General features: G+C 31.5%; 1 protein-coding gene across 1 annotated transcript in view; it reads right to left on the bottom strand.

Annotated features, from left to right (window-relative positions):
* The window catches only part of LOC145259930 (major facilitator superfamily domain-containing protein 6-like), a 387,142-nt gene that overhangs the window by 53,171 nt on the left and 308,817 nt on the right, over window positions 1-25,154 (bottom strand). Inside the window, exons 3-4 of the mRNA XM_080117890.1 lie at window positions 3,641-3,802; window positions 1,134-1,376 (exon numbers count right to left, since the gene is read on the bottom strand). Of these exons, the coding sequence (XP_079974016.1) occupies window positions 1,134-1,376; window positions 3,641-3,802 (405 nt within the window). The remainder of the gene's footprint in view (window positions 1-1,133; window positions 1,377-3,640; window positions 3,803-25,154) is intronic.

Genomic DNA, 25,154 nt, shown 5'->3' with positions numbered 1-25,154 from the left:
TTCCTAATATTCTAAAGCATGTTCGGCCGAAAGGACTTTCCCATAATAGTAACAGTTTGAGGAGGTAAGAGATTATTTCACACTGTCTAAAAATCTACTCTTACTTTCCCAGTTGACACCGGGAATTTAACTCTATTATCGTGATCAAATCATCAGAAGTTTTTTTTTTCATCCTGTTCTTTCAGCATTTACCTGCCATATGTAAACACTAACCGCTCTCTTGCGCGACTATTATTAAATTCCAAACAATTGAATTTGCATAGTCAAGGATCTATCCTGATCCTAACTCTTTTCCTGATCTTCATCAATAATGCCTGTTTTTAAGTCTAACCTGAACTATACCGGGTTAGAACGTTTACCGACACCGTTTGACAACACAACGTGGCGTCAGTCAATACTCGGCCTCATTAAAACATTTGTTTGTATAAAAAATAATACCTTTCATTTATATCATTTCATATTTACATGTAGTAATCCAGTCTGCTTTTTTTTAATAAACTATAAGAATGCGCGTTCCAGAATGGGTAAAAATATTTTATGGAAATTGCTCCAGACAAGGCGTGAAGCCACTTATGTAAAGTGCTAACAAGAACGAAAGACGCAAAGACAGGAGATGCATATTGACCTTAGTCTAAAAAAACTAAATAAAAAACATGTGATAAGTAGGAGGAAAGCGGTAAATATGAAAACAGTTCCACAAGACTGCAGTTCTTGGAAAAATGTTACTGGATTTGAAAGATATAGCACAATAATGTGCCACCACAGTGATAAAGTTATAAAGTGATAAAGTGATAAATACTTTTGCAGTTTTAACAAAAGAGCTACAATAATATCAGAGTGTCACCATTTATGCTGAACATCCACAGAATGCCAATATTATATATTATACATCCACAGAATGCAATTTTATATATGACAGAGTCCACGGCGGAATTTTCACAGATCCTGCTAGCTTTTACTATTTTCGTTTTTTCCAAGCTAAAAAGGAAGTTATCAGATCTGTAGTGTAGAGTTTACCAAGAGAGAAATGACGAAGAAGAAGAAGAAGAAGAAGAAGAAGAAGAAGAAGAAGAAGAAGAGTACCAAATGTAGGAGAGGACAAAAAATACAAAAGTGTCCACATCGAAACTTACCGTTGCCCTGCTGGGCTTTCTGTTCGGCCATGTCTCTGATCATGTGACTGGAAAGATCTCTCGCTATTGGGTTGGCGGGAACACCGTGTGGGTCAAGATGGGACGCCTCTTCTAAGATTTTGTGAGCCTCGGACGTCGGTGGGAGGACAACTTCGGCCCCAACGACGAACCGGTTGATAAGGAAGAATCCGATGAGTACAAAAATGCAAATGACACCGTAAGAACGGAAAGTCATTTCACTGCCTGAAAAAAAGAAGAAAATATAGAAGTATAGCACTATTGTATGTAATAAAAGTCCCATGAATGATGGCCTTTTGCTATATTCGTGCAGGTACGAAACTCAGAATAACACACTACGGGTTTTATTATTAAACAGAATATGAACATACAAATCGTAGAATTCACAAATGTGTATCAAACAGATTTACAGTTAAAGTCAAGATTGTAATTGTCTGTATTTGTTGTATCAAAGTTTACAGTTACCCAAAGGTGCTGAGTTCAATCCTGAACGAAGGCAGTGAAAAAGTAACATTGAAAAACAGAGAATCAGCAACTATGTCCCAAAACCTAGCTGGAGTCCGAACACGGTACCCCCGTAATAATAATAAAGGGTTGGGTTCGAGACTCCTAACAAACGGTTCACCTGACGAAGGCCGGAGGGCAAAACGGCCGAAACGTTGTGACAATAACAACCAAGATGAGGAAGTCAGTCCGACAATCTCAAAGTCAAGATTGTTTGTTCTTTTTGATTTCCGGATTCTGCTTTGCGGAAAGGACGACAGTGACAAGCAGGATATGGTAATTTCTTAGGAATGATTACCGTCCACTCAAATAACGTGAAGGCTTCTCCGTTTCCCCACGTTAAGAATGGCTTTCTTGTTCGCTTAACCATGTTTAATAATCCAGCCAAAAAGACAATAGAAACCGGAAGTCAAAAAGAGCAGACAAGTTTGACTATAACCGATTTACTAATTGTTGTGTCGGAATTGCCTACGAATGAACTGATCCATAAATACAGGAATACAAGGAATGCGGGTGGTCTAGATCCGGAGAGCCAACAATGCTTGTTCGTTGGCTAGACGAACAAGCTCACACATTTGTATGTTCTTGTTAATTCATTTTTATACTCTATTCTCGCGTTCTGTTTTACTTGTAACCCTTTAACTTGAGTTATAACACGAATCCAAATATATATTTGTTTACGTATACTTATGCGCTAAAATAGAAATGGATACAAAAATGTAGTCAGTCTTTTTCTTATGTTTGCAAAAACCGACGAAATTGCAGTTAAGGTGCAATCAATACTATGCTCGCAGGTGCTCGCCCTGCGTTGCCCGGGAATGAATTATTATTACTAGCTCTTAACTTCATATTACTGTTACATAATCGCTGGTTTTATGTCGGATACCGATTGCATCGGTAAGTGTTGATCGTACCAAGAGTAGAACTAAGTACAAATCGAAATCTCACGAAATTTTAGAAATCAAAAGAAATAGATGTCGTGTAAGGCTATGGGTGCTAAATTCATCAAAATTAGAGTAAAACAAAGAATCGCCAGTTGACATGATACATGACGTCACGGATAGCGAAGTTGACAAAGAGACTAAAGTTTTAAACATTCTGTTTATGTAACTTCCGCGAGATACATTTTCAATCATTCGGTAATAACTGAAAGACAAATTTTGATAATCGCTAAGAGCGAAATACTCCTCAGATTTCTGTTCGCCGTGTCTGCTTCTTTATGCTTAATGAAATAGTTAACCAATTAGTCAAGCGAATACCAGTCTTTCTTTCTCTCTCTCTCTCTCTATCTATCTATCTATCTCCCTCTCTCTCTCTCTATCTATCTATCTATCTATCTATCTATCTATCTATCTATCTCGCATGCTTGATCTTTTTGTTAAAAAAAAACTAACTTAAATTTTAAAAACTCTCAGCTGAATTTATCCTGGTTTACTATCCATGCATAAAAATCATTTATATAAAACGTTACATTACGATCTATGTGTAGTTTGTATATTTGTTTCTGGACGCAGTTTTTCCTAAAATACATCAGGATTTAATTGTGAATCATATTTAAGAAAGGGTGTGATTATTTCCGAGCAAAAAAAACTATAAAAAAAGAATTTTATTTTGAAGAGAATTGATTCGATTTTTTTTTTCCTAAATGAATTTTAAACATTTTCGAAAAATCCTCCAATCGCTCAGAAAAGGTTATGAAAGTCTCACAACAGGTTATTCACCTCCTCCAGCTTTTTTTTTGTTTGTCTTTTTAGAGAGAAAAAAACGCTTTCAATTTGTCATAAACCAGCACGGAAGTAGTAAAGCCCAGAAAACTGTCATGGGAAATCTCATGTCAGTGCACAATCTGGTCTAACCGAAGATAGCTGAACATAAAATTTGGAGAGTTTATAAATAACTTAATGGAAACTTTTAAAAACAAGTTTCCTCAAATATTATTGGTTATTTGTAGAAGTTAATGAGAAATGTTTTATCGTGTTACTTACCAATATAATTGACCATGATACCACCAAAAACGGCACCGCATCCTCGTCCCAGGCCGTGATGAAGACCCTGAAGTATTCCTTGGGCTGATGACCTCAAATTGGTTGGAATTGCCTGGGTGATATACGAACAACATGACGCCCACACGGCAGCGTGCGTCAGACCTGCAAAAAAGGATAAATATATGTTAACAATTCTCAGTTGACAAGTAGATCGCTTTCATTTTTGTAATTAAAAGTCGGAATATTATTATATACTAGCCTGGGTGCCTGGCGTTGCCCGGGTGTATGAAGGTGTGTGTAATGGTGTTTGGTTGAGTAACAAAAAAAAAGAACAAAATTGCGAGCGCAAAAAGAATAGTAGTAGGCAGGCTCGAACCCGTAACGTGCAAGGGGAAAAAGAAGTAAAAAAAAAAAAGCAAACGGTCTTATCGATACGCCCACCGGGATTATGACGTCAAGGGTGGTCGAAATAATCTTTTTTATGCGATATCGTTGACGTAAGGTTTAAATGACTTGCATAAAATGTCGACGAAAAGTGACCAGTCCTTGTAAAAAAAAAAAAAAAAAAAAACGGCCCAGTTGACGGTGGAAGAATTAATGTTTCTGGCCAATTTTTAGATATTTGTCGTCCGAGATATTGAGCTTTAAAACAATACCAATTTTTCAGGGTCTTATGCGTCTGTCGAAAGTTTTTGCGAGAAATACAAACACACACACGCACACATTTTGCCTTTTATATATTAGATTTCTGCTTAATCCTTAGCCTGGGGATGGCAAAACATGTGTACAGTGATAGGGGGATTATTGTGTGGACAAATTCATCTTTCAGTTGCAATGACCCCAAATCTATTTTGAACCGAAATGGTTATAATTATCAGGGTCCTATAGAATCGGTAATATTTAATATTGTATCTGACTCAGGTCACAAGGATATTCCAGGGCATATCAAACTCACAAACGGTCCACAGCTGTATGTGTGTTCCAGTCATGGGTTTACCTTCAGAGCCTAGCATTCTTAAGTTACCCCCCCCCCCATTTGGTATTGGACAGGCTTCGTGTCGCTTAACTTGAATAATCTAATGAGAAAGATTATGTTGTGTCAGATTCCCAACGATGGGTTAAATAAAATCTGTATTATTTAGGTTATTTGAAATACTATTCTCGGCTTAGATGTTATTTTCACGTTTCGACAGATGTAACTCCCAGCCTTCTCCAGGTACGTCTATAGATACTAACTTGAGAATTCGCTGTTTAAATGAAACGAGGACGCCTCTGTGTAGCTTAATCGTCTCTGTGTAGCTTAATTTCCATTTGCATACCTCATTACATATATATATATATGTATATATATATATATGTGTGTGTGTGTGTGTTTATTCTTTCATTACCGTTTTATCTGTTTAGTTACACATGTTTCGATTACCGAATTGAATTAACGATCCAGTAACTTCGTCAGATTTTACAGAAATGGTTATTATGTATTATGATTGTCGATCTCCGTCCCACTTTTGCCTCTTTCTTTTCCCCCTTTTCCGTTTTTTTTTTTTCATTTTTCTCGCTTTTTTCGTGCTTCTTATAATGTCATCTTTTCAATCATAATAGCTATTTCTGTAAAGTCTGACGAAGTTACTGGGTTGTTAATACGATTCCGTAACCGAAACATGTGTAACTAAACAGATAAAATGGTAATAAAAGTATAAGACACATATTTCCTCTGCAATAGTATTGAGCACTTTCTTAGGGTTTATCCAATTACCATTTTTGCGATATATATATATATATATATATATATATATATATATATATATATATATATATATATATATACTGATTTAAAGATTATGAGGGTTTTTTGAAGCATGAAAAACGATGTTACTTTTTGTGTTTAATATTTTTATTGTTATTTTTTATATTTCAAGCGGACCTCCGCTCTTGGCCACAAAAAAGTATATATATATATATATATATATATATATGTATATACTGGTAGGAAGATCCGACGTTGTCCCATATTTTTATTGTCATCGAAATCGGTAAAATCGCCCATTTTTCAATCAAATGGATTAATTGCCTACTCTAGTCGGGGACTCATCGCAGTGTAACAGGAAGAAGCTTCACATGCCTCCCCGTAGTGACAGTCCAATATTTATTTTATTCTACATTACATTGTTAAGAACCTACTGCTGATTTTATAAAATTATTGTATATATAATTGCTTGAATTAAAGTTTAAAACGCAAAAGTTTAGTGTCATGGTTCAGTTATGCTCTAAACAGATTTTGAACGCGTCCCTGTAATATAAAAGAACCTACTGTTAATTTTATATGCCGAGCATTTTTGCTTGTACTGTAATAAAGCTTTTTAAATGCACTTGTGATGTTAGGCAGTATAAGGTTCTAAAGTGTAGTATATGTTCTGATAGCACATTTTTATCTTTTCTGTTCTCAGTCAGTGAATAAGAAATCTTTCTATGCTGAGGCAATTTTTTATTTTTATCTCAATCTAGAGTTGTCCCATTTTTTAGGAGTAAAACAAGATAGAGGAGAGGTGGATTTTTTTTCTCGTAGGGTCGTGCTTGTCCCTATGCAAGGAACAGTCCTGAATCTACGGCAACCATTTATAACAGATGGTGCCGTTATCGATTTAAACCTGGCAGGGTCGAAACTATTTCCATGTTAGAAAATAATATTTCCTGGTCAAAGGAGTTGGATGTTTTTCTACATGAAAAACCGATCTTATGTCTAATTCTGTCCAAATGTGGGGAAAAGTAAAAAAGGACTAGGAGCAAAGTGTAGTATATGTTCGAATAGTGTTTCTGATTTTTCTGTCCTCACTTATTATGTTTGCCATCTTGGATTAGACCAGATTGTGCACTGACATGAGCCTTCTGGCGACAGTTTTGCAAGCCTTGCTACTTCCGTGTTAGCTTATGATAAATTAGAAGCGAGTGTTTTGTTTGTGTTACCATCGCTAAAAGATTTGCCTTACGGCGTAAATGGACTTTTGCTATCGGTTTGATTCTTTTTTTATTATCAGAGTTTATTTCTCCTAGGTAGATTGCTTTCACCACAACTGAGGCACTTCAAATATCCCCTGTATGACAACCCTTTGGAATACCAGAGGAAGTCTAACAGTTACTACACTTTTCGCAAGGATTACCTGTGACTGTGCAAGGCAACGCGCTTCAGATTGCTGAATATGATAAATACCCGCATAGCTAATTACATTCCCAAACGGTTACCCACCCGGTACTGACCAGGCTGAACGTTGATTAAATTGGGTAATCTAACGAAAACTACTGTTCTCAGTTATTAGAGAATTTTTTCTATACTGAGGCAATGTTTATTTTTCTCCGAACCTAGAGTGGCCCTTTTGGGGGGAGGGGATTTTACTCACATTTAAAACCGGCGTTGTCTAACCCGGCCCTCTTGGAGAGCCAAGTCGAGAATAAGGGCATGTTATGAAATATGCGTAATAAATTCTATAGAAGGGTATCAGAAGTTCTGACATATACTACACTTTGATCCTAACAAAATGTTTAGGTGATAGTCCCTGTTTACTCGCCCCCCCCCCCGAGGGTAGAATTAGACATAAGGTCGGTTTTTAATGTGGGAAAAATTCCGTTCTAAAAAATATAAATATAAGTATAAGTGCAGTATATGTTCTAATCTGCGCCCCATTTCGCTGGTTTCAGTAAAGGAGAAAACCGTCTATACTAAGACTGATTTTATTTTGTCCAAAGCTAGAGTGTCCCTTTTAGGGTGCTGTGAATTTTGCCCATATTGAAAACCGACCTTGTGTCTAATCTCGTGAAAAAACAAGTCAATGGGGACTACCATTTAAAATCTATTTACTTTAATGATTGTAAAAAAAAAATCCACAGCCGCCCATTAACTGAAGCTGTCTACTCAGCGTTCGTGTACTCGACGGCGATCTCTTAGAAACGAAAGAATGTGGCGTTTAATGGCATGTATAAAAAAAATGTATGTAAAACAAAATGAACAAAAAAAAAACGGAAATCGTAGCAACTGATGCTCAGCGGAAAAGAAATCAAAATAAAAGCGGGATTTCTGCACGAAACAGCTTGACGCAGACGATCAACCCGAGACGCCATCACTTTAATGGCGGAAAATCGCTGTTTCGCGGGAGCTTACACGTGTTTCAAACGATTTGGATTTTCACTGATCGAAGTTGGCCGAATGAAGAAAAAGATGTGACAATCAACTATGGAGAGATGTGCATATGTTGAAAGCGAAAGCAAAGAACGGGTCTAGATTTTTGAAACTCAACAGTCATACTAGGTATTAGGCATAAAATTCCACCCCTTCACTGTAGATATTTCCAGACACCGGAAAATATTCTAATCCTAGAGCTTCTTTCCCCGAACTGCGTTGCCTTTGGAATTCCATCTTGCTGTTTGTTTCCACAACATACATAAATTTAAATGTAACGAGAACAAATATCTCGCAGCACATGTCCCAACTTAAGATGCCCCTAATTTACACTTATATGCATTGTCTGAAGTGAATTAAAATTATATATATATATATATATATATATATATATATACAGAGAGAGAGAGAGAGAGGTGGGGAGAGAAAGAAAGAGGGATATATATATAGAGAGAGAGAGAGAAAGAGAGAAATGGATGACAAAACAGTTATATATTCCAAATACCAAGGTTGTATTTATTTATTTCAACAGATCAAAATTTCCAAATTTTTTACAGCATTTGATTCGTAACGCAGAAAAACAATACTTATTATTGCGTCAGTATTGAATTTGTTTCGCGTTAACTCACCAGAAAAATTGGATTTATTTTTCTTTGAAAAAAAAAAGAAAAAGTATTGGGTATGATCACATAAAGCCAAAACAATTTTGAAGTATAGTTACAACGCGTGGTATGTTATTCAAGCCATATTGGATTTAATAGAAGAGCTATTCAAGCCTTATTTTACGCATTGATATAATGCTTTTATATTTTGCTTTAATCAACATTAAAAATGTATCCCATAATGCTTTATTTATGCTTCTATTTCAAACTGTCAACTAATATTTATTATCCAACTTATGTTAACTACGATCACCTCTACAATGTTTTTTTTTATACGGAAGTGTCGGAACATATATCGATGGAAGCAAAGTGGTTGAGTATATAATTTGCCAAGAACGTACTTGTCGGTATTTTTCGGTAGGGGAGCTACACACGATCGGTAACCATCTAAACACTTCTCATAGGGGAAATGTGCTGCCTGTGTAGGTGTACCTCCAAGACCATGCTGGGTCAAATTTCAGCTTCTCCCAAGAAAAGGAAGATCCCGATCCTGTCGAATTGTGTCTTCGACCAGTACGAAAAGGCCACGGAATTTTTACGACGTTGTTTAGTCACTGATTTATTTCCATCCAACGTGGAGATGTTACGCAGCGTCGGAAAGTAAGGTTTAAAACCAGCCTCTTGGCGAACAAATGCATACGACAATAAAAAAAGGTGAAGGTAATGCCTGGGAGGCATAACATACACTAAACCACACCCTTGAGTAAAAAAATAACATATTGATCTGAAATAGTATAGTAAGCAAAATTGAGCATGAAATAGTATGGTTTCGACTTCAGACAGCAAATGTCCATTAGTAATTGGTGTAGCGTTATTTTATTTACTTAACAGATGGTCCTCTGTGGGATAGCGATTACATCAGTTATTGTTAAGCTTATCAAGGATCGAACAAAGTGCTTGTGAAGTGACACGAAAGCTCGGAAAATAAACGAGTTTCTAGGAAAAGATAACAGAAAGAAATATTATGTCAGGTTAGGTGAGATCAAATAGGTTAAAATTGGGACGTCAGCGGTAAGACGCTTGACGTCAAGAATAACGAGGTTGACAACAAAAAAACTTTCTTTATTTTTTAGATGAGGATTGATAATTTGTATTATTTGGATTATTCGGGTTACCTTTCTCATCTCCAGTGTATTTTCACAATGTTTTGATCGATGTAACCTTCCACGTTCTTCAGATGTTTTTTGTTTAACCTTCTGTTGAACTTGGGAAGCGGCATGGAATTTTTAACAGAAACCTTTCCTAAGTTTATCGGCCGAAACATTGGGAAAATAAAACTAAAAATGAGAACAGTAGTAATAAATGATACAAAAAGAAACTACGTTTTCGGTCAGTATTTTTACTAGACGTTGCGCGAGACACATCACCAACAATGTTGTAATTACTGAAAGGAAAACTTTAATCATCACCAAGAGCGAAATGCGACCATTTATTCTTATCCAGATAGGTAATGAATTAGTTTAGAGAATACTAGTTCCGCTGTCTGTAACGTTATGCACTCAGTCGCAAAGTGGACAAAAGAATAGGAAAATAAAACAACTAGCTTTTTTTATTTATACAACGACATTTATTCCTTAGTCGTTGCAGCCACGTGATGTAGAACGTTTTTCACGTCTCTCCCGAGATTTTGAACGTTATCTCGTCTTTGTCGAGATATTTGTCTTTCACTTTTTATAGCCCCCCTCCCCACTGGTGACGTCACTTCTTATGCCTCTACATACACGCATTCGCTTGCATGTCTCTGTCTGCTTGTCTGTCTCTGTCTCTCTTTTCTCTTTTTCTTTCATGTATGAACCCCCATATATGGCAAAAACATTTTAAGACATGAAAACGCTACGATAGTTTCATCATTTATAGTTATCATTTAAACCAGATTCATTCAGGGCTGAAGCGATTCCAAGTTGATCGCCAAACAAGAAACACAAATAAAGAAGCCACATAGAAATTGATTGCCAAACAAACAAAAGCGAGAAAGCAGCGAGTCTCAGTAACGCAAGTCAATAAAACTTATTTAATAATAATCTGATTTCAATTTCTTCTCCCAGAATGCATCATCGTATTGTCTTCCATAACGGTCAAGCAATATTACTCAAGGTTAAAACGGGCATTTATAGATCAATGTAAAACAAATCGATTAGACTTTTCTTGCATTTTTGAGATGAGGATTGGTTATTCGCATTATTTGGATTCATCGGACTACTGTTCTCATCTTGCCCGTGATTTTCACAACGTTTCGGTCGGTATAATAGGCCGTGGCGCAGATGTTAGAGTAAAAGTGATATTCTACTGAAGGTCGAAGGTTCAATTCTTAGTGCGTGCGACCGATAAATACAATTGCGAATTACTTAGGACCTCTATTTAGTCATGGTTGATGGAACAAGAGCATGCTACCCCCGTGAAATAAATAAAGGGTTCTCTTCAAAATTCCACCCAAGTTCCCGAGTTCGAAAGAAAAATTGTCGAGTTCGACATGATACACCTGAAGAAGGTTGGAGGTTACATCGACCGAAACGTTGTGAAAATTACACTCAGGATGAAAGCAGTAGTCCGACGAATGCAAAAAATACGAGATCGAATATAGTTTTTATCGACTTTTCTATATGGTTCTCAGCATTGAAATATATTCTGTTGCTTTTCCCGGAAAATTCGTCACCAAACACATAAGTGATTATTAGGGATATGACAACAGCATATTCTTTTCATTGTTTTGCTCTCGACACAGTTAGACACAATTAATTAACCGAGGATCACATCACTCTATATTAAAAAAAACATATTAAGATATCAAAGGATATATACCTGAGAATCAAAACAAGGAAAAGAATATGCTGTTGTCATAGCCCTAGTGATTATTTACTATCTCTAAATAATGAGTAATACGAATAATATGCATTTGGATTATGAGAATTTTCAAATATATCTCCATTTTCTCCTCTTCTTACAGTAGAAGAGTCCTATACGTCCTAAGATGAAGTAATGTTGCCACTTGTGAAGAGTATCTGTTCAGAGCACCCTTTTCATACAAGGTACAAAACTGCATTCGATACTTAGTTTGCAATGTTCTATCCGCTTCCTCTGTTACTTCTTTCGGCAGAAGAGACGTTGCGAGTTTAGGCCTTCGCTCTCATCAATTTCATGACAGGTGCTCGACTGACCTATGCTCACCTCCTGCAAAACATCCACAACACTCGTCTAATTACAACTACATTATGTTGTGCAAATTTTACGAACCGTCTGGGCCTTGATTAGCGATGATCACCTCCCTTGTAAAAAAAAAATGATTATAATTATTTATTCAAACGGAAATATTTTAGTCAATCATAAATGCCATCATGGATAAGTAGAAATAAACAGGGAGGAAAAAATGTTATATCTAAAGTTAGGTATGTTTATATGTGTATATATTTATGTGTGCAGGATTTACTTCTAATCTGATGAACGGCTCAATATAATTTTTTAACATAGCTTGCTATGCATAAGGAGTCTAATTGTGAGCTATATTTAGTTTAATTTAGTTTCATTCAAAATGTAGTTAAAAAGGGCAGAAGTTATTCATGACAATCCAGAGACCTCGTATTTTTGTGAGATTTTAACTATAGTTATTAGAAAATTTTGATTTTAATCAAAAATATTTCCTCATGAAGTTTTGATTTTAGAAAATACTCATACAGTTTATTGATTTTTGTTTTATTTTGTAGAAAAATTGGCTTAAGTAGTTTTTATTTGAAAAAGAGTTTTACATGTAGCATTGATTTGTAAAAACAATTTCTTATGTCGTCTTGATTCGAGAAAGATTAACTCATGTAGCCTTGATTTGAAAAAAAATTGCTCATGTAGTTTGGATTTGAGAAACTATTTGTTCACGTGGTTTGGTTTTGAGAAAGATCGCTCATGCAGTGTTGATTTGAAAAAGATGTACATGTGTAGTCTTGAGTTGAGGAAGATTTGTTCATGTAACCTGATTTTGAAAAAAAAATGCTCGTGTAGTTTTTATTTGAATAAATTTTGTCCATGTATTCTTCATTTGTGAAAGATTTGATCATGTAGTTTTGATTTATGACAAATTTGCTCGTGTTTCCTTGATTTGAGAAAAATTGTTCTTGTAATTTGAATTTTAAAAACATTTTTTCACATAGTTTGGAGAATAATTTTTATTTCGTAGAAACATTTTCTTATGTATTTTTGATTTGAATAAAATTTGCTCGTTTAGTCTTGATTTGAGAAAAATTTGCTCGTTTAGTCTTGATTTGAATAAAATTTGCTCGTTTAGTCTTGATTTGAATAAAATTTGCTCGTTTAGTCTTGATTTGAATAAAATTTGCTCGTTTAGTCTTGATTTGAATAAAATTTGCTCGTTTAGTCTTGATTTGAGAAAAATTTGCTCCGATTGTTTTGGTTTGAGAAATATTTCCCAACTCACTCTGTGAGAATGCGACACAATGGGGTTGTATCATGCATTGTATTCTTTGGCGGCCATCTTTTTTACGCGCGCGCGCCATAAACAACTCTACGCGCGTAACGAAGATGGCCGCCAAAGAATACAATGCATAAAACAATTTTTTATATCTCGATAACTACTTATTTCTGCAAAATTTCAATGCGATTTCCGTATTCAGCATAGTCGAAAACTTTTAAAAGTCGTCATTTAAAAGAAAATTGTGGAGGTGGCCCTAATCTAAAAAAATACCGAAATGTAAAATGTGTTTTTAAGAAACGAATGCGAAACTAAACACTGGAATGGACACCTTTTTTTGCCAATAACGAAGCTTTTCTTTTATTGAACTGTTTATTTGAATCGTCATTGAAAATCTTTGGTCACATATACATATGTACACCAGACATTGCTGGTTGAACCCCTATTTACAACTTTATGTACCGTTCTTACGTACCATTTTTGGACACACACGTTTTTTTTTTTCACCTACACATTGGAATTGCATAAGCATTCCTCTAATTATACACACGGTCTAAAAAGATGAGTGATCTCAACAAAACAACAAGTACATGTTCTGCTACACAGAAGTAGAGAGTGTGAGCCACCTGATATCCAATTGTAAATTCCTATTGGGGGGGGACGGCTATTATACGATGCGACACAAGGGAGTGTGTAAAAATCTCCACTGGAAAAGCTGTAAAAACCTGAATATCCAATGCAGTAGCAAGTCTTGGGAACATGTTTACCGGAAAGAACAGTTGGAAATAAGTTATACACCATCCACTATGACTACGAAATTCCTACAGCTACATACCTAGAAGACGGGGCTATTAAGCCTGACATAGTGATATGGGACAAGAGGGAGAAAGTAACAACCGTAGTTGAAGTAAGCGTCCCTAATGATGCTGGCCTTAACAGAGCAGAGAGGGAGAAAATAACAAAATACCACGGACTTATGTACGACATGAAAAGAAACTGGAATCTAAAGAAAACATCAATCATTCCAATCATTATAGGAGCAACCGGGCTAATGAAAAAGAATTTCAAAAACTATTTGGCAAATATACCCGGTGAACCAAGTGTAAGAGAAATACAAACAATAGCACTGAAAGGGACGGTTATGATCTTAAAAAGATCTCTCGGTTGGAGTAACTAAACTAATGGGAGAATTTTGGCATCCGTTAGAATTTTTTTTTTTTTTTTACACAGTGATCACCACTTATCAAGGCCCGGAAGCCACTCAGGGATAAGGGTTATTGCAAGTATATTATGTTAGTGTGGAGATTTGATGAAGTGTTTAATTAAGGGGGCGGTTCATTAGGAATTTGTTAACATTGGACTTGAAGATATCCAAGTTGTAGTCCGGAGGGAAGCAGGCAGACGGAACAGAGTTCCACAGGCGTGCAGTTCTAAGAAAGAAGCTTTGTTTTGGAAGAATGCCCCATCTCCAGCAAAAACAAAGTGATAAGTACTTTTATCAATTCTCTGTTTTCACACCTAGATATAATACAGTTTCCCAGTCCAGTAGCTTCTTTCTAATAACTGCAGGTTTCTAGAAATCTCTTCTGACTGACTGTATAATTGTAATCATGGTTTTGATCTTTTCAACTCTAAAGTTAATAGAAATCTCTCTTGTGATCATCTTTCGTTCTTTTTAGCTCTTTACGTCAAGTGATTTCACACCTTGTCTGGAGCAATTCCTCACCACAAAAAATTTAAATCTAAAGACAAATTTGATCTTGATATGTTGACAAAAAATATTGGTGATTTGCCGTACACATTTATATTTTTTTAAAACGTAAATATTTATCTTGATATTAACAAAAAGTAATAAAACGCAAGGATCATGCTTTTAAAAAATTTGTTTGTTCTGAGTTGCTTATTGTTTAAAAAAATTCATGAAACTTACCTTACAATGAGTATTTTTTCTTGATTTAGATTTTAATTTTTTCATAAACCGTAAAAATTGCCCCATAATTATTCATTGCATTTTCTTTCGTGATGACAAAAAGAATATTGTTTTTATTTTTCGATTTATTTTCATCAAATTATCTTCGTATTAGCAGAAATCTTTTTTAATTGAAAAAATTGGTCATCGTTTTCACGCGAAAAAAAGATCACAGAATTTTCGTTCGATGTTTTACAATAACAGCTCGGAATGTTTTTGCAGTGAGTATAAACTTCAAGACTTACTAACAAACTGTCCTTCTATACGGTGCTACAACCTAGACACTCACCAAAAGATTGGAAAGAAAGCCAGACGGCACGTAGACCCGAATGCTACGAAAAGTGTTAAATATATCTAGGCAAGACCTTCTCACGGAGCAGCAACTTTATGGCTACCTACCTGCCGTATCTACTACCATCAGAGAGCGACGGCTACGATTTGCCGGTCACTGCCAGAGGAGCAAGCAAGAGTTAGTGAGGAATGTATTGCTGTGATCTCCATGGCATAGGACGACCTACGTATATCAAGCAAATTACACAATGACACTAACTGTGATCATAAAGATCTGAGGCAGCTGATGGAAAATAAAGAAATTTTAAGAGAGAGAGAGTCACAATGGTCCAGGCAATGGAGCCCGACCAGATAGATAGATAGATAGATAGATAGCTTGGAAAATGCCGACGTTAATACGGTCCTCGTACTGCATAAGCACTAAATTTTTGTACCTTCTTTTTCACTATGAAAAACTGAGTCGTTATTGATTTGGGTGATTTCGCATTTTCGATTTGATTTCCATGAATTCATATCACGAATGATAACTGCCAACTAATATGTCTAAAACTTTCACTGTATAATGCTTCTCGGCGGCGATTAATATTCGTGATATCTGAATGAAGATGGATAATTGTAGACGGTGATATTGCGCAAAAAATTGAGGAATCATTCAATGAATGAATCATTAAATCGATTCGTATTCAGCTCACGTCTATTTGTGAGTATATATATTTAACCATGGAAGTATACGACGGGAGAAAGTGAGTCAATTGATAAATAAGTTAATGATATAAGGGTGATGATTGTGAGGGGAGAATTAAGATGAATTTGCGTTTAGACACATCGCCACAAATAGAAGGCGTGAGTGAACGTTAATCTATAATATAAATCTCACCTGTCTATTTAAATGTATGTATGTATGTATGTATTTATGTATGTCTGCCTAAAACTTTCGACAGAGGCGACGGATTTTCACGAGATCAATATCGTTTTAAAGTTCGACCCTTAACTCCTAGTAGCATAGTGCCCTCAACTGGACACTATGCTACAGGGAGGGTTCGCTTTTTTCGCCGATATTTTCAAAAGCCATCTCCTCTTTTCGATTGACTAGCCTTAATTTCAACCTTTGCGACTTCCGGTTTGGCGATGGACGCAACGGGAAAGATGTCACGTTTTTTCTCCCGTTTTCTCCTCCTCCGCGGTACTATTAAATTTACAGTAGATTTAAATAATAATAATAATAATAATAAAATTTAATTTCTTGATGTCCTTATTGACACGTCCAATGATACTCTTAATACTTCTGTATATAAAAATCCAACGAGCATAAACTCCAGTGAGTTCCCACTAAGGTACAAAATAGCCATATTAAAATATTTATTATATCGCGCTAAAATGATATCATCCACAAAAAAAGCATTACTGATTGAAATAAAAAAAAACATTAAACAAGTACTCATCAATTGGCATTTTCCTAATTACATCGTTGATGAACAAATAAAACGAATGCTACAATCCCTTGAAAACTCTAATAATAATATTAGCCAATACCGCAATGCAAACTCCATTAATATATTTTATCAAAATGACACTGAACTTCAGAATCGAAGAAAACGCAATTAAAGATATCATACGTAGATACTTTACACCTTTTGACAGTAACTCTAAAATTAAATTTATTATCTACTACAAGAAGTTTAGAACACAAAACCTTGTAGTTGGAAACAACCCCTCACCGGCTATAAAAACGTTGGAACAAACCAATGTAGTGTATAAATTCAAATGCTCTATGGGAGAATGTAACTTCGAAAATAATACATACATAATGCATACAACAACATTGTCCCAGCGAATAACCATGCATCTAAATAATACTAGTGCTATATTTAAACATTTGATAAAAGAACCTAACTGTCCACCCTCCAATCTTAGAAAGGCCATCGTTGACAACATAAAAATTATACAACATGAAAATAATATTAAAAAATAAAAAAAATCTTGACGCGTCGTATATTAGAACCCTTCAACCCAGTATAAATGATATCGCATTCGAGAAAAGCAGTAACGTTCTAAAATGCCTTGCGTAGTTCGTATGGATAGATTTTGTTAACAGTGTCCACGAACTTGCTGATTTTAATACTCGAATTTTTAATCGACCTATATTTTTAATCGACTTATATTTTTAATCGACCTATATTTTTAATCGACCTATATTTTTAATCGACCTATATTTTTAATCGACTTATATTTTTAATCGACCTATATTTTTAATCGACCTATATTTTTAATCGACTTATATTTTTAATCGACCTATATTTTTAATCGACTTATATTTTTAATCGACCTATATTTTTAATCGACTTATATTTTTAATCGACTTATATTTTTAATCGACCTATATTTTTAATCGACCTATATTTTTAATCGACCTATATTTTTAATCGACTTATATTTTTAATCGACCTATATTTTTAATCGACCTATATTTTTAATCGACCTATATTTTTAATCGACCTATATTTTTAATCGACTTATATTTTTAATCGACCTATATTTTTAATCGACCTATATTTTTAATCGACCTATATTTTTAATCGACCTATATTTTTAATCGACTTATATTTTTAATCGACCTATATTTTTAATCGACTTATATTTTTAATCGACCTATATTTTTAATCGACTTATATTTTTAATCGACCTATATTTTTAATCGACTTATATTTTTAATCGACTTTTCATCGACTCTATATATTTTAGCGTATCGCCGTTTACTGTATATTTAAGTTTTTACTTTTAATTCTCATTTTCACTCTTTCGAACTTTTACTTCAACACCTGATGATGATTCGAGGACGAATCGAAAGCGCTCGTGACGGCAACAACTATGGAATTTTATTAATATTTTTTATTTTAATACAAAAAAAGAGTATATGGAAAATCGAAAAATTAAAAAAAAAAAAGAATCATAAAGCAAAGTGCCCCCTTGCATTTAATAATATTTGCTTGAATGAAAAAATGCTGTCTAAGTATACCAATATGAATATATACATATATATATATATATATATATATATATTATAGTATATATATACTATAGTAATTATGAAATATATATATAGATATATATTAATAATTATTATAGTAAATATATATATATATATATATATATATTGTCGCGAAGATTGACTCTCCACCTCTCTGACTCTAGCTCCATATCACAACATTTGGAGGGACATGGCTGCCAACATTCGGAATTTCGAAGAATTATGGTAGAAAATACAAGAGTATTGCAGAGTGAGAGAAATGTAAATAGGCTAAGTATACTCGAAGCATTGTACATTAAAACAAAGAAGCCTCAAATAAATAATATTAATTATGAGTGCAGCCGAAACATTTTGAAATGTTTGGGATAAATGTTTAATAATGTATATATGTTTGTATATATAAATGTGTTTAATATATGTAAAAAAAAAAGTCCGCCCACTTAACTTGTAACAAATTACCACGTGACTAGGAAAAAAATATATAAGTAAATTAAAAAATAATCCCTACATTTATTTCTACAATATGCCTGAGGATGATAGAAGTACTTCTGTCGAAAGCGCTCGCAATTATGGATCCAACATATACAATTTCAAAAAAAAGCACAAAAAGGACTATTCGGAGATTGGAGAAGATAAAAAGGAAAATTGTAAAACAGAATAATTCCGTGCTATTCAATAATATTTGTCTAAATTATATATATATATATATATATATATATATATATATATATATATATATATATATATATATATATTAAAAATGGTGACCATTTCGGAATTCCAGGTGCTGTGTGTGCTCTCCGCTTATCTCGGAAAATCTTCTAGGCAGTCTTTGGTGTTTTCTTGCTACTGGACCTAAGCAGTGCCGATTTAGGATTTAAATCGGTCGGGTTGAGGATTGCACAACTCATGCGTCACAGTTACACGTTCAACTGCCTTTGAGACTCTCTTGATACTGAAAGGAGGCATTGATAGTATATATATATATATATATATATATATATATATATATATATATATATATATGCATGAATAAATAGAAAGATAGACCTGTGTGTGTGTGTGTGTGTGTGTGTGTGTGTGTGTGTGTGTGTGTGTGTGTGTGTGTGTGTGTGTCGTATCTAACGTAGACCGACGCATCCGCAATGTTTGAAAAAAACAAAAATCGAATGAACTTAGGATTTGTTTTTCAATCTCTCGATCTAATCTACCTCAAATCATTCAATCGATAGACAAGTAAACGGATATATTTAGCATCAATGGAATCGAACAATATTAATCGATCTTTGTTGATGGCGCACAGAAAGTGTGTAGAACACTTCTGTTTCAACGGAACTGTTTTCTTTCCCCAAATCTTACGACGCAAAATAACGCAAGGGCGATAAAGATAGAGTGTATCCGAGTATTTTTTTTTTTGTATATGTTTATTTATTACTTTTGTTCAGTCCAAAAAGGGTATTGTTACTGAAATATGGGGACGGTTCTAATGTATTAGGGGCCCGATTTTTAGAAAATAGCAAATTACGTAGTTTTACGTAATGGGTTACTCTTTGTCGGATAGCGCAGATATCAGCTAGTGTTAATCTTTGTAAATGTCGCACTAAGTACAGGTGGAAATGACATGAAGTTTGTTAAATAAACCAGTTCTCACGAAAGATGAATAGAACGACATGACGTGTAAGGTTAGACGCGGTTCCTTAGGTCAAAATAAAATTTAAAAACAAACAAAATAGTGTTAGTCATGACGCATGACATCACGGACGTAAAAGTTTACAAATAAAATAAGGTTTCACTCAGTTTATGGAACGGTGCGCGATCAGATCACTAATAATAATGCTCTATTAACCGAAAGGAAAACGTTGATAATCACCAACAACGTTTAAGTATGTCGTGGTCACCTATTTATCTTAATAACATAGTTAATTACTTAGTTAAGAAAATGTGTTCAATATTTTTCTCCAAAAGTTAAAAGAATGTGTTTAATCTTTCTCTCCAAAAATTACTTAGTTAAAAGAATATTTCTAAAAATAATCATTGCAAATTCTCATCTGTCTTGGTCTCCCTTTTCTACACACGATAAAAACAAATCTTAACAAAATGAAAACATTATAATAGCAACAAGGTGGTTATTAACATTATATTTAATTATCTGCATGTTTGGACCATTAGTGAAATAGAGAACAACGAGAAAATTCCAAATGCAAGTAAATCGAGAAAAGGAGCTATTATTACATAAGAAATCATTATTACATTAAAAATCATTATTACATTAGAAATCACTATAACACTAGAAATCATTATTACATAAGAAATCATTATTACATTAGAAATCAGTATTACACTAGAAATCATTATTACATTAGAAATCATTATTACATTAGAAATCATTATTACATTAGAAATCATTATTACATTAGAAATCATTATTACACTAGAAATCATTATTACACTAGAAATCATTATTACATTAGAAATCATTATTACATTAGAAATCATTATTATACTAGAAATCATTATTACACTAGAAATCATTATTACATAAAAAATCATCATTACACTAGAAATCATTATTACATTAGAAATCATTATTACATTAGAAATCATTATTACACTAGAAATCATTATTACACTAGAAATCATTATTACATAAGAAATCATTATTACATTAGAAATCATTATTACATTAGAAATCATTATTACACTAGAAATCATTATTACATTAGAAATCATTATTACACTAGAAATAATTATTACACTAGAAATCATTATTACATTAGAAATCAGTATTACATTAGAAATCATTATTACATAAGAAATCACTATTACACTAGAAATCATTATTACATTAGAAATCATTATTACACTAGAAATCATTATTACATTAAAAATCTTTATTACATTAAAATCATTATTACATTAGAAATCATTATTACATAAGAAATCATTATTACATTAGAAATCATTATTACACTAGAAATCATTATTACATTAAAATCATTATTACATTAGAAATCATTATTACATTAAAATCATTATTACATTAGAAATCATTATTTCATTAGAAATCATTATTACATTAGAAATCATTATTACATTGGAAATCATTATTACATTAGAAATCATTATTACTTTAGAAATCATTATTACATTAGAAATCATTATTACATTAGGATTCATTATTACACTAGAAATCATTATTACATTAAAATCATTATTACACTAGAAATCATTATTACATTAGAAATCATTATTACATTAGAAATCATTATTTCATTAGAAATCATTATTACATTAGAAATCATTATTACATTAGAAATCATTATTACATTAGAAATCATTATTACATTAGAAATCATTATTACATTAGAAATCATTATTACATTAGGATTCATTATTACACTAGAAATCATTATTACATTAGAAATCACTATTACACTAGAAATCATTATTACACTAGAAATCATTATTACATTAGAAATCATTATTACATAAGAAATCATTATTACATTAGAAATCATTATTACATAAGAAATCATCATTACACTAGGAATCATTATTACACTAGAAATCATTATTACATTAGAAATCATTATTACACTAGAAATCATTATTACATAAGAAATCATCATTACACTAGGAATCATTATTACATTAGAAATCATTATTACACTAGAAATCATTATTACACTAGAAATCATTATTACATTAGAAATCATTATTACATTAGAAATCATTATTACACTAGAAATCATTATTACAAAAGAAATCATTATTACATAAGAAATCATTATTACACTAGAAATCATTATTACATTAGAAATCATTATTACACTAGAAATCATTATTACATTAGAAATCATTATTACACTAGAAATCATTATTACATAAGAAATCATTATTACATTAGAAATCATTATTACACTAGAAATCATTATTACATTAGAAATCATTATTACATTAGAAATCATTATTACACTAGAAATCATTATTACACTAGAAATCATTATTACATTAGAAATCATTATTACATTAAAATCATTATTACATTAGAAATCATTATTACACTAGAAATCATTATTACATTAGAAATCATTATTACATTAGAAATCATTATTACACTAGAAATCATTATTACATTAGAAATCATTATTACATTAAAATCATTATTACACTAGAAATCATTATTACACTAGAAATCATTATTACATTAGAAATCATTATTACATTAAAATCATTATTACATTAGAAATCATTATTACACTAGAAATCATTATTACATTAGAAATCATTATTACATTAGAAATCATTATTACACTAGAAATCATTATTACAAAAGAAATCATTATTACATAAGAAATCATTATTACACTAGAAATCATTATTACATTAGAAATCATTATTACACTAGAAATCATTATTACATTAGAAATCATTATTACACTAGAAATCATTATTACATAAGAAATCATTATTACATTAGAAATCATTATTACACTAGAAATCATTTTTACATAAGAAATCATTATTACATTAGAAATCATTATTACATTAGAAATCATTATTACATTAGAAATCATTATTACACTAGAAATCATTATTACACTAGAAATCATTATTACACTAGAAATCATTATTACATTAGAAATCATTATTACATTAGAAATCATTATTACATTAGAAACCATTATTACACTAGAAATCATTATTACATAAGAAATCATTATTACATTAGAAATCATTATTACATTAGAAATCATTATTACATAAGAAATCATTATTACATTAGAAATCATTATTACACTAGAAATCATTATTACATAAGAAATCATTATTACATTAGAAATCATTATTACACTAGAAATCATTATTACATTAGAAATCATTATTACATTAGAAATCATTATTACACTAGAAATCATTATTACATTAGAAATCATTATTACATTAGAAATCATTATTACACTAGAAATCATTATTACACTAGAAATCATTATTACATTAGAAATCATTATTACATTAAAATCATTATTACATTAGAAATCATTATTACACTAGAAATCATTATTACATTAGAAATCATTATTACATTAGAAATCATTATTACACTAGAAATCATTATTACATTAGAAATCATTATTACATTAAAATCATTATTACACTAGAAATCATTATTACACTAGAAATCATTATTACATTAGAAATCATTATTACATTAAAATCATTATTACATTAGAAATCATTATTACACTAGAAATCATTATTACATTAGAAATCATTATTACATTAGAAATCATTATTACACTAGAAATCATTATTACAAAAGAAATCATTATTACATAAGAAATCATTATTACACTAGAAATCATTATTACATTAGAAATCATTATTACACTAGAAATCATTATTACATTAGAAATCATTATTACACTAGAAATCATTATTACATAAGAAATCATTATTACATTAGAAATCATTATTACACTAGAAATCATTTTTACATAAGAAATCATTATTACATTAGAAATCATTATTACATTAGAAATCATTATTACACTAGAAATCATTATTACTTTAGAAATCATTATTACATTAGAAATCATTATTCCATTAGAAATGATTATTACACTAGAAATCATTATTACACTAGAAATCATTATTACATTAGAAATCATTATTACATTAGAAATCATTATTACATTAGAAATCATTATTACTTTAGAAATCATTATTACATTAGAAATCATTATTACACTAGAAATCATTATTACACTAGAAATCATTATTACATTAGAAATCATTATTACATTAGAAAACATTATTACTTTAGAAATCATTATTACATTAGAAATCATTATTACACTAGAAATCATTATTACATTAGAAATCATTATTACATTAGAAATCATTATTACATTAGAAATCATTATTACACTAGAAATCATTATTACACTAGAAATCATTATTACACTAGAAATCATTATTACACTAGAAATCATTATTACATTAGAAATCATTATTACATAAGAAATCATTATTACACTAGAAATCATTATTACATTAGAAATCATTATTACATTAGAAATCATTATTACATTAGAAATCATTATTACTTTAGAAATCATTATTACACTAGAAATCATTATTCCATTAGAAATCATTATTACACTAGAAATCATTATTACATTAGAAATCATTATTACTTTAGAAATCATTATTACACTAGAAATCATTATTACATAAGAAATCATTATTACACTAGAAATCATTATTACATTAGAAATCATTATTACATAAGAAATCATTATTACACTAGAAATCATTATTACATTAGAAATCATTATTACATAAGAAATCATTATTACACTAGAAATCATTATTACACTAGAAATCATTATTACACTAGAAATCATTATTACATTAGAAATCATTATTACACTAGAAATCATTATTACATTAGAAATCATTATTACATAAGAAATCATTATTACACTAGAAATCATTATTACACTAGAAATCATTATTACACTAGAAATCATTATTACATTAGAAATCATTATTACACTAGAAATCATTATTACACTAGAAATCATTATTACACTAGAAATCATTATTACATTAGAAATCATTATTACACTAGAAATCATTATTACATTAGAAATCATTATTACATTAGAAATAATTATTACATTAGAAATCATTATTACACTAGAAATCATTATTACATTAGAAATCATTATTACATTAGAAATCATTATTACATTAGAAATCATTATTACTTTAGAAATCATTATTACACTAGAAATCATTATTACATTAGAAATCATTATTACATAAGAAATCATTATTACACTAGAAATCATTATTACATTAGAAATCATTATTACATTAGAAATCATTATTACATTAGAAATCATTATTACATTAGAAATCATTATTACATTAGAAATCATTATTACACTAGAAATCATTATTACATTAG

The sequence above is a fragment of the Euprymna scolopes genome, chromosome 35 (assembly GCF_053919585.1).
Source record: "Euprymna scolopes isolate OS-2025 chromosome 35, ASM5391958v1, whole genome shotgun sequence".
Lineage (NCBI taxonomy): Eukaryota > Metazoa > Mollusca > Cephalopoda > Sepiida > Sepiolidae > Euprymna > Euprymna scolopes.
Note: the sequence above shows the minus strand (reverse complement) of the source record. Positions and strands in the feature narration are given on the sequence as shown.